This window comes from Grampus griseus (genome assembly GCF_964374135.1).
Source record: "Grampus griseus genome assembly, chromosome: 11".
In the NCBI taxonomy this organism is placed as follows: Eukaryota; Metazoa; Chordata; class Mammalia; order Artiodactyla; family Delphinidae; genus Grampus; species Grampus griseus.
The window spans coordinates 58352592-58365036 of record NC_139005.1 but is presented as its reverse complement, the minus strand read 5'-3'; the positions used below and the strand labels follow the sequence as shown (position 1 = coordinate 58365036).

Below are 12445 nucleotides of genomic sequence, written 5' to 3'. Positions count from 1 at the left end.
ACGGCAAGCAATGAATTTTAAAGAGATCTTTTTCAATAGCCTAATGAGGTACAGTATGTGATGAGTACCATAATAAAAAGTATGGAAGTTATATTTCAAGTGTTCGTAATAACAATTAAAATTTATATTTAGAATATATCCAAAATGGCACAAGACTTAAATTATATCAAGGCAAAAAGTAGTTGTCATTTTATAGTATTTTATATCTTTATATTTTATCCTTCCTTTTGGAATAAAAAGAGAAAGGATATCAGATCTTTCTACTCAGTGTTGGTTGGTTGCAGAACAATCAGAATTTAAAACACATAAAAAAGTGAACCAGGGTAACAAGGGTAACAGTGTGAAACAAATTCAGGTATAATAACACATACTAGTTTTCTCACTGGACTCTTGTGAGAATAAAATTAGATAATGCTCTGTAGAGATTATAGAGAACCATTCCTGTGTACCCAGTGGCAAAGTGTCAAAACTGACAGATCTGCAAAGTAACCTAGCAAAGTATTAAAATCTTGTGTGTGTGTGTGTGTGTGTGTGTGTGTGTTGTAAATAAACTTAGAAAAGAAAATCAAGCTCCTAAGACACTTTCAGCAAGTTATTTCTCAAGTCTTAATTTTCTCATTTGTAAAGAGGGGACTAAAAAATATGCGCTCTTTTAGGCTTGTAACTTTCATATGAGCTAATATTTAAGGAAAGCGTTATACCATTATGCCATTTTTAATGTTTACTTCGAATTTGCAGCATCAATTTCCCTTTTATTTTAAGTCTTATCTATCCTAACATTTTTTTTAACATCTTTATTGGAGTATATTTGCTTTACAAAGGTGTGTTAGTTTCTGCTGTTTAACAAAGTAAATCATATATCCCCATATCTCCCTCCCACCCTCCCTATCCCACCCCTCTAGGTGGTCACAAAGCACTGAGCTGATCTCCCTGTGCTATACGGCTGCTTCCCACTAGCTATCTATTTTACGTTTGGTAGTGTATATGTGTCCATGCCACTCTCTCACTCGTCCCACCTTACCCTTCCCCCTCCTGGTGTCCTCAAGTGCATTCTCTACATCTGCTTATTTATTCCTGTCCTGCCCCTAAATTCTTCAGAACCACTTTTTCTTTAGATTCCATATATATGTGTTAGCATATGGTATTTTTTTTTCTCATTCTGACTTACATCACTATGTATGACAGACACTAGGTCCATCCACTTCACTACAAATAACTCAACTTCGTTTCTTTTTATGGCTGAGTAATATTCCATTGTATATATGTGCCACATCTTCTTTATCCATTCATCTGTCAATGGACACTTAGGTTGCTTCCATATACTGGCTATTGTAAATAGTGCTGCAATGAACATTGTGGTACATGAGTTTTCTTGAATTATGGTTTTCTCAGGGTATATGCCCAGTAGTGGGATTGCTGGGTCATATGATTCTTCTATTTTTAGTTTTTTTAAGGAACCTCCATAGTGTTCTCCATAGTGGCTGTATCAATTTACATTCCCACCAACAGTGCAAGAGGGTTCCCTTTTCTCCACACCCTCTCCAGCATTTTCTTTGTAGATTTTTTGATGATGGCCATTCTGACTGGTGTGAGGTGATACTTCATTGCAGTTTAGATTTACATTTCTCTAATGGTTCGTGATGTTGGGCATCTTTTCATGTGTTTGTTGGAAATCTGTATATCTTCCTTGGAGAAATGTCTAATTAGGTCTTCTGCCCATTTTTGGATTGGGTTGTTTGTTTTTTTGATATCGAGCTGCATGAGCTGCTTGTGTATTTTGGAGATTAATCCTTTGGCAGTTGCTTCATTTGCAAATATTTTCTCCCATTCTGAGGGCTGTCTTTTTGTCTTGTTTATGGTTTCCTTTGCTGTGCAAAAGCTTTCAAGTTTCATTAGGTCCCATTTGTTTATTTTTTTTTATTTCCATTTCTATAGGAGGTGGGTCAAAAACGACCTTGCTGTGACTTATGTCACAGAGTGTTCTGCCTATGTTTTCCTCTAGGAGTTTTATAGTGTCTGGCCTTACATTTAGGTCTTTAATCCATTTTGAGCTTATTTTTGTGTACGGTGTTAGGGAGTGTTCTAATTTCATTTTTTACATGTAGCTGTCCACTTTTCCCAGCACCACTTATTGAAGAGGATGTCTTTTCTCCACTGTATATTCTTGCCTCCTTTATCAAAGATAAAGTGACCATACGTGCATGGGTTTATCTCTGGGCTTTCTGTCCTGTTCCATTGATCTATATTTCTGTTTTTGTGCCAGTACCATACGGTCTTCATTGCTGTAGCATTTTAGTGTAGTCTGAAGTCTGGAAGCCTGATTCCTCTAGCTCCGTTTTTATTTCCCAAGATTGTTTTGGCTATTGGGGGTCTTTTGTGTTTCCATAAAAATTGTGAAACTTTTTGTTCTAGTTTTGTGAAAAATGCCATTGGCAGTTTGATAGGGATTGCATTGAATCTCTAAATTGCCTTGGGTAGTATACTCATTTTCACAACGTTGATTCTTCCAATCCAAGAACATGGTATGTCTCTCCATCTGTTTGTATCATCTTTAATTTCTTTCATCAGTGTCTTATAGTTTTCTGCATACAGGCCTTTTTTCTCCTTAGGTAGGTTTATTCCTAGGTATTTTATTCTTTTTCGTGCAAGGGTAAATCGGATGTTTCCTTAATTTCTCTTTCAGATTTTTCATCATTACTGTATGGGAATGCAAGATATCTCTGTGCATTAATTTTGTATCCTGCTACTTTACCAAATTCATTGATTAGCTCTAGTAGTTTTCTGGTAGCATCTTTAGGATTCTCTATGTATAGTATCATGTCACCTGCAAACAGTGACAGCTTTATTTCTTTTCGATTTGGATTCCTTTTATTTCTTCTTTGTCTCTGATTGCTGTGGCTAAAGCTTCCAAAGCTATGTTGAATAATAGTGGTGAGAGTGGCAACCTTGTCTTGTTCCTGATCTTAGTGGAAATGGTTTCAGGTTTTCATCATTGAGAATGACGTTGGCTGTGGGTTTGTCATATATGGCCTTTATTATGTTGAGGAAAGTTCCCTCTATGCCTACTTTCTGGAGAGTTTTTATCATAAATTGGTGTTGAATTTTGTCAAAAGCTTTTTCTGCATGTATTGAGATGATCATACGGTTTTTCTCCTTCAATTTGTTAATATGGTGTATCACGTTGACTGATTTGCATACATTGAAGAAACCTTGCATTCCTGGGATAAACCGCACTTGATCATGGTGTATGACCCTTTTAATGTGCTGTTGGATTCTGTTTGCTAGTATTTTGTTGAGGATTTTTGCGTCTATGCTCATCAGTGATATTGGTCTGTAGTCTTCTTTTTTAATGACATCTTTGCTTGGTTCTGATATCAGGGTGATGGTGGCCTCGTAGAATGAGTTTGGGAGTGTTCCTAGCTCGGCTCTATTTTGGAAGCGTTTGAGAAGGATAGGTGTTAGCTCTTCTCTAACTGTTTGATAGAATTCGCCTGTGAAACTATCTGGTCCTAGGCTTTTGTCTGTTTGAAGATTTTTAATCACAGTTTCAATTCCAGTGCTTGTGATTGGTCTGTTTATATTTTCTATTTCTTCCTGGTTCAGTCTAAGAAGGTTGTGCATTTCTAAGAATTTGTCCTTTTCTTCCAGGTTGTCCATTTTATTGGCATAGAGTTGTCTGTAGTAATCCCTCTTGATACTTTGTATTTCTGCCATGTCAGTTGTTACTTCTCCTTTTTCATTTTCAATTCTATTGATTTGTGTCTTATCCCTTTTTATCTTGATAAGTCTGGCTAATGGTTTATCAATTTTGTTTATCTACCCAAAGAACCAGCTTTTAGTTTTATTGATCTTTGCTACTGTTTCCTTCATTTCTTTTTCATTTATTTCTGCTCTGATTTTATGATTTCTTTCCTTCTGCTAACTTTGGCATTTTTGTTCTTCTTTCTCTAATTGCTTTAGGTGTAAGGTTGGGTTGTTTATTTGAGATGTTTCTTGTTTCTTGAAGTAGAATTTTATTGCTATAAACTCCCCTCTTAGAACTGCTTTTGCTGCATATGATAGGTTTTGGGTCATCGTGTTTTCACTGTCATTTGTTTCTAGTTCTTTTTTCTTTTTTTTTTTTTTTGTGGTACGTGGGCCTCTCACTGTTGTGGCCTCTCCTGTTGCGGAGCACGGGCTCCGGACACGCACGCTCAGTGACCATACCACACAGGCCCAACCGCTCTGCGGCACGTGGGATCTTCCCAGACTGGGCCACGAACCCGCGTCCCCTGCATCGGCAGGCGGACTCTCAACCACTGCACCACCAGGGAAGCCCGGTTTCTAGTTATTTTTTTATTTCCTCTTTTTTTCTTCAGTGATCTCTTGGTTATTTAGTAGTGTATTGTTTAGCCTCCATATGTTTGTATTTTTTACAGATTTTTCCTATAATTGATATCTAATCTCATAGCGTTGTGGTCAAAAAAGATACTTGATATGATTTCAATTTTCTTAAATCTACCACGGCTTGATTTGTGACCTAGGATATGATCTATCCTGGAGAATGTTCTATGAGCACTTGAGAAGAAAGTGTATTCTGTTGTTTTGGATGGAATGTCCTATAAATATCAATTAAGTCCATCTTGTTTAATGTGTCACTTAAAGCTTGTGTTTCCTTATTTATTTTCATTTTGGATGATCTGTCCATTGGTAAAAGTGTGGTGATAAAGTCCCCTACTATTATTGTGTAACTGTCAATTTCCTTTATTATGGCTGTTAGCATTTGCGTTATGTATTGAGGTGCTCTTATGTTGGGTGCATAAATATTTACAATTGTTATATCTGCTTCTTGGATTGATCGCTTGATCATTATGTAGTGTTCTTCTTTGTCTCTTGTAATAGTCTTTACTTTAAAGTCTATTTTGTCTGATAGGAGAATTGCTGCTCCAGCTTTCTTTTGATTTCCATTTGCATGGAATATCTTTTTCCATCCCCTCACTGTCAGTCTGTATGTGTCCCTAGGTCTGAATTGGGTCTCTTGTAGAGAGCATATATGTTGGTCTTGTTTTTGCATCCATTCAGCCAGTTTATGTCTTTCAGATGGAGCATTTAATCCATTTACATTTAAGGTAATTATCAATATGTATGTTCCTATAACCATTTATCAGTTGTTTTGTGTTTGTTATTGTAGGTCTTTTCCTTCTCTTGTGTTTCTTGCCTAGAGAAGTTCCTTTAGCATTTGTTGTAAACTGGTTTGGTGGTGCTGAATTCTCTTAGATTTTGCTTGTCTGTAAAGGTTTTAATTTCTCCATCGAATCTGAATGAGATCTTTGCTGGGTAGAGTAATCTTGGTTTGTAGGCTTTTCCCTTTCATCACCTTAAATATGACCTGCCACTCCCTTCTGGCTTGCAGAGTTTCTGCTGAGAAATCAGCTGTTAACCTTATGCGGATTCCCTTGTATGTTATTTGTTGTTTTTCCCTTGCTGCTTTTAATATTTTTTCTTTGTATTTAATTTTTGGTAGTTTGATTAATATGTGTCTTGGCTTATTTCTCCTTGGATTTACCCTATTTGGGACTCTCTGAGTTTCCTGGACTTGACTGACAATTTTGTTTCTCATATTAGGGAAGTGTTCAACTATAATCTCTTCAAATATTTTCTCAGACCCCTTCTTTTTCTCTTTGTCTTCTGGGACTGCTATAATTCGAATGTTGTTGTGTTTAATGTTGTCCCAGAGCTCTCTGAGACTGTCCTCATTTCTTCTCATTCTTTTTTCTTTATTCTGCTCTGCAGTAGTTACTTCCACTATTTTAACTCCAGGTCACTTATCCATTCTTCTGCCTCAGTTATTCTGCTATTTATTCCTTCTAGAGAATTTTTAATTTCATTTATTGTGCTGTTCATCGTTGTTTGTTTGCTCTTTAGTTCTTCTAGGTCCTTGTTAAACCTTTCTTCTATTTTCTCCACTGTATTTCCAAGATTTTGGATCATCTTTCCTATCATTACTCTGAATTCTTTTTCATGTAGACTGCCTATTTTCTCTTCATTTGTTTGGTCTGGTGGGTTTTTACCTTGCTCCTTCATCTGCTGTATATTTCTTTGTCTTCTCATTTTGCTGAACTTACTGCATTTGGGGTCTCCTTTTTGTAGGCTGCAGGTTCGTAGTTCCCATTGTTTTTGGTGTCTGTCCCCAGTGGGTAGGGTTGGTTCAATGGGTTGTGTAGGCTTCCTGGTGGAGGGGACTGGTGACTGTTCTGATGGATGAGGCTGGATCTTGTCTTTCTGGTGGGCAGGGCTGCGTCCGGTGGTGTGTTTTGGGGTGTCTGTGAACTTATGATTTTAGGCAGCCTGTCTGCTAATGGGTGGGGTTGTGTTCCTGTCTTCCCTGTTGTTTGGCATGAGATGTCCAGCACTGTAGCTTGCTGGTCGTTGAGTGGAGGTGGGTTTTAGCGTTGAGATGGAGATCTCTGGGAGATGTTTTGCCATTTGATATTACATGGGGCTGGCAGGTTTCTGTTGGACCAATGTCTTGAACTCGGCTCTCCCACCTAAGAGGCTCCGGCCTGACACCCAGCACATATTTTCATAATATGTGATGATGTGTTAAAAATACAACAACATGAAAATCTGAATAAAAATTCAACTGGCAAAACAAGTGTTTATATTTCTGTTAAGCAGATTAGATTCTGCTGTGAGACCTTTTTCTTATATGTATGTATGTATGTATTTTAAGCACTTACATCTCCCTAATAGGAGCAAGACTGGGGAGAAGAAACAATATTTTTGTTGTTTATTTATACTTCACCTTACTTCAAAAAAAGATTTGTGGTTGTTTAAATTACGCTTACAAAATAGCAAGAAAATATAAAGTAGCAGAATGTGAGAAAGGAGTAAGAAAAACAAAATGTGAACATATTTGACCATTTAAATCTAAATGAAATGTTACATAAAAGATGATAATTGGTTTTTTCTTCAATTCAATGGAAAACAGAAATAAAAGAGACCTGTTTCACACTCTAATATGAAGCATTTAGATTGGATTCAAGAAATAGCTTTCTGACAGTGAATTGAAATAGGAAACTATCTTATTTGAAGATATTTAGAAATAGAATAGAATCTCATCTTTCTCTGCTCCTTGAGACTTGACCCTACCTAAGGGATGGTTTCATGACCTAGCAAGCCTCTCCCTTCTGGCCCTATAATTATCTAATTCTACAGAGAATATTGCCTCACCCATTCTTTAAAGAGCCAGTCTGGTAAAGAGAAGATAGCTGGAAAATGGAATTGAAAAATGTGGCCTGTGTTTCAGTATCTGGCATACTGTTCTACTGGGAGTTACGATTGTAATTCTGTTCCATTCGGGATTATAAAATGGTACAGTTTAAAGCGGTTAAGAATAGTACTACAAGTACTTAGATTTAAATTTTCTCTTTACCATCAAAGACACAAATAAATTTAATAATTATATCAGCGGACTGAAATTAGACTATGTAGAAACTATACTATATTATACTTAAATGTATAGAGGTAATTCCTCTATATTGTCTTTCTAATTTGTCTTTATTCACATTTTTATAACAGCTGATACAAGAGGTTAAGTTGCTAAACAATTATCTGAAACCAAATTCTCAGGGGAGAATATATTTTTTACCTGATTTGTTAGACACCCAAATAATTGCTTCTGGAGACACATGGCTTCTATTTCCTACCACAATAGTTAATGGGATCTGCCACAGGTAACTGCAAAATAAAAGAGAAACGTTAAGAATAAAAATGGTTATAACAAACAAACAACATTTCCTATGCACCTCCTACGTGATTTTTCTTATTCTCTTTAGGAGAATTTTTTAAATTCCCCAGTCATAAATGTAAGGAATAGGCCAGGAAGATGAATTCACTCTTTCAATGTCGCTAAGCAGACTTGGCCTCTAAGAGTTTTAATTTCAAAACAAAAGGTGGACTACCAACAAAACAATTTATCTTGGAAAAAAAGATTTGAATTTTACATGAGGAATAAAAAGTAGCTAAAATCTATAAATCTGAGCTGCACCATATATTGAGTAAAGTCTTAAAATAACTCCTTTCTACTTGATTCCGCATTAGATTAATGCCCATTCCAGTGCTTTCATGCATTTACATTTCAACATTCTCCTCATTTACTTGTTTATTCTTAAAAAACACTTTTGTCAGATTTTATAGAAAGGATAATACAGTACAGATAAAGTTATTCAGCAAAGTAGGGACAAAAAGCAAAACTGATCAGATCCCCCTAAAATCCAGATCAATACAAAGAACACTGTGGGACACAATGCTTTGTTTTCTGAAATGGAATTTCCAAATTGATGTGTGAAATCAACCACCAATGTGCAGGGATCAGTCATGAGTCTCAGCTATTAAAGAGAAGCATTTTCTAGAACATGACTTTTTATAGGATAAAAGTTTAGGCCTAAACTTGTACGTGAAGTAATATCAATTTAACCTCAAATGAGCAACCGGAGATAAATTGGATAGTCTTACAATAAAATCCAATGACTACATTTTGTTCCCCTAAAATATAGCCAGGTTATGTTAACCAATCATTGCACTATTAGCAACAGGGATAGTCTACAATATGCAGTATGAGAAAAATATTTCTGACCTGAAAACTATAAGAATACTCTATGAGCTCAGTAACTATGGGAATTAATGGAGAATTGAGAATTTTTCAGGGAACATGTCTGGGGCTATGTAGCTAAAAATAGAATATGTCTTTTGATGGGGGAGGACATCTCCAATCTGTCATATATGCCCCTAATATAAACATACTTATAATTTTACATTTATTTAAACTGTATCCTTCTAAATAATGAAACTAGAAATTACAATAAAAATTGATATGTTTTGATTCTGAGTTTTAGCAAAAGTCTCTAAAGTCAAGAAGGAGAGATTCATATCAATACCTGCATTGTTGCTTACAGACAATTCCACATACAAGAAACTTCCTAAATGGCAGACACTGTACTGTATAGCAATGTTCAGATGCAAAAAAAGAAGTTAACTTTAAGGTATTGTGATACAAACATTGGGGCATTTTGTAAAACTTTTAAAATACCCTCTATATTTTTCCTAAGAATGTTTTTGGCCTCTATTCTGTGTGTGTGTGTCTGTGTGTATGTGTGTGCATGTATGTATACACAAAATCTATACATTGTCACAAAGACAAAGTAAAAATTACAAATCACCAAGCACATCTGAAGTTTATATTATTTCTGAATTGCTATACTATCAGTACTATACAAGTTATTTTCCTTAACTTTCCAAACAACACATATTTGATCTTTCCACCAGTTTCATTTTTAAGATCAAAGAAGGTATGGCAGTTATGTTGCTTTATGATTACAACTTAAAAGGCTAGAAGACCCTAAACATTGTGGGTGAAAAGCTCTGTGTGGTGTGCTGTAAAAACATCCAAAAATGCAGTGAGTTATGTTAAAAAAGAAACTAGAAAAAAGAACCTGTGAAATTAAATTGTGCCCCAGCCCCTTAAGTTTAACTTGAATTTTAGTCATCTAATTTTAAGAAGAAAAAAACAAAAACAATGCACTTTAAAAGACTCTCAAGATATTTTTTATTTAACGGTCCCTGGGACTACCTCTCTTCATTGTAGGTCACATTTTTATAATAAAGCAATGTTTATTCTAATGATTATGTTAAGGCAGAAAAGCGTAGGTGCTTATTTTAGCTGGAGTGAAAAAACTTTTTTAAAAATGGTACCAATATTAGTGAAGCATTAATGTACATGCCATGAAAAATGGTTCCAAGGTTGCAATCATCGGACCCAAAATAAAAGGAGATAAATATAATTCTCTGTAGCACAGGACTCCAAGAAGCTCAATATGTATAGGAGACATTACTGAACATTACAATGTATTAACTTTATAAAGAAAAAAAAGCTACACAAATTCACAATTTCCCAAATACCAAAATGCTAGCAAATATTTTACTCAATTTCACATATCAACTAACTTTATGCAATTATAATATAAAGATCTTTCCTTTCTATGCTGTAATATAGCTACCACATATGAAAAATATGATTACTATATACATTTAAAATGTTCTAGGCATGTTGTAGTGATATTCCAGTGTCCTCTACAAAATTGAAGACAAAGAATTGATTATACAGTCACAGAAAATATCCACAATTCATGGGTTTCCTGGCGTAAATGGGCACTACGTTTTACTGCATTAACTATTTGCAGTATATGATAAAGATCTAAGAAGGTTACAGACAAAGGGCAGATAGAATTGGTATTGAAGCTTTGACCACAATGTTATAGTGAATTAAATTATCAATAATACAAAACTGAATACTAAAATTTCAACTGCAAACTTTATTATTTCAAAATAGATATAAAATAAATTTTGAGACTGATGGAATGCCATGCATTATCTCACTCAATATTTTCTATGCCAAGTTCTCAGCGTTCAAAACCATTCATATGATTTTATAACTGCAGCAAAAGTAAAGCCCTGTAAAAGCTTTGTATAGGTATATATACCTATACAGCCTGGGAGAAAGTCTTCCTTTAAAGAGTCAGACTTGCAGCCGATACATCTGGCTCATATTATAGGTTGACAGAGTATTTTTGTTCAAAATTTGTTCTGTCATCTGCATGTCCTTTATGTTTTTCTGCATCAGTGATGCTTGTGTAAGAATGATCATTCTCAAAGGCAAGGCCTGAATCTAACTTTGCCACAGTCAAGTAGTTTTTATGTACTTCCCGACAAGGCCAGGGTTGATGCCTAAGCAGGTTTCACATGGGGCCAGACGGTGGTTGACCAGAAGTAGTGTTTGGCAGCTGTAAGGAATCCAGGCTGGGTGAAGGGTTGACCCAGTCAGATCCTGACAGTGTGGCAGGATAATACCCTGTATTCCACAGGTGCAAACAGTTAGATTACAAGGGCAGTCTGCTGAAGGACAGTGTATATAATGAGCAGGAGACTTAAGACAATACTTTCTTAAGTGGGTTCCCAATTTAGTCACCAGAAAACATTCATGAATTTCTCAGTCACTTCTACCTGGACCCTGTCTTAGAGATAACAAAGAAAGCTTAATGCATGTTTCACATATCCTAGATACTGATGGATGATAAAATCAGATTCCTAATATTCCAAATGGGAGACAGCATGACCAGTCTAATCCCAACACCTCATTTTATTTATCAATTTTGACCTCCAACCCTCCCTGTCCCGCTCCCAACCTCTTATCCGGATATCTTAGAAAAAAATAAAATGAAATGATTTAAGTTCTATCTTTCCTTGGCTCCGCTTTAATAAAGCACAAAAGAGTGGGAAAACATGAACACTACATGCTGAATTTTCAGTAATGAAATAAGAATTTCAAATGAAAGTTAAAGTAACAACAAGTCAAATTCTATGTATGTTGTGTTAATGGTTTTTAAACACTAAAAGTGAGGGAAGAGAATGTATTTTGATACTAAGTGGCATTGATACTTAGACCATTTTAAATGGATCTAGTTTGAGTTCCTCTGGCTCAGACACTATTTAGTCTGGTTGTGGGTTTTTGTTTAACTAGTCTTTCTGGATTGTTAGTTTCTGTTCTTGTCTATTCTACAAATCTTGGTTTTCTCAATACCATTTAATCCACTTCAAAGTATTTTAACTTTCTTAAATTTAATTCAACAAACATTTACAGGGAAAAGTAAAAAAAAAAAAAATTACACATTATTGTGTTAAATGACCATGATAATTTAAATCCTGTCTTCTTAAACAAAATAACTTTAGCATGCTGCCACCTTGATAGTTAAAATATCTGGAAATGGGAGTAAAAGAGGGTTCAAAATGAAAATACCATATGTAAATAAAGAAATGAAAACTATATTTCGAGTACTTTTCATAATTCTGTTATCAATTCTTTTTAAAATGTTAAAATACAAAGTGAAACATAAAAAACAAAAGCAATTTTTTCACATAAACAACAGAGTTGTACCTGTTATTTTGAGGTTCATGTGCTTTAGTTTTAGCACTGATGTCATAAATAAAATGTTGCTGGGTAATTATTATTCTATTTTCTGCTGCTGTATTTCCCAAGATGGTGATAACAGGATAACCCATCTGGAGTGTCCACTGATCCATTACTTCTTGTATATTTACATACTTTCCATTCCTTTTTAAAGCCTTTATAACCAAAATTGTATAAATTAATTTTATAAACATAAACTATAAACATAATTAACATTAAACCATTTTCATGTTTACTTTTATGATTTACTTAAGTATGAAAACATTTAAAATCGGTGAAACTAATATAATGTGTTAGTAAAATTAATTTTCTTGCCTTAGCTTAAGCTTCATGCATATATATATATATATATAGAAATAAAAACTTTATTAACATTAAAGTTTTTACCTAATGGAAGATGAAATATATTTTATTGTTAAAGCAAGTACTTACTTGCAGCAT

General features: G+C 34.8%; 1 protein-coding gene across 1 annotated transcript in view; it reads right to left on the bottom strand.

Annotated features, from left to right (window-relative positions):
* Positions 1 to 12445, bottom strand: part of TRHDE (thyrotropin releasing hormone degrading enzyme) — a gene marked incomplete at its 5' end in the record, with an annotated part of 396110 nt that overhangs the window by 83702 nt on the left and 299963 nt on the right. The window contains 2 exons of the mRNA XM_082666960.1: positions 7631 to 7719; positions 11972 to 12159. Coding sequence (XP_082523086.1) covers positions 7631 to 7719; positions 11972 to 12159 — 277 coding nt within the window. The remainder of the gene's footprint in view (positions 1 to 7630; positions 7720 to 11971; positions 12160 to 12445) is intronic.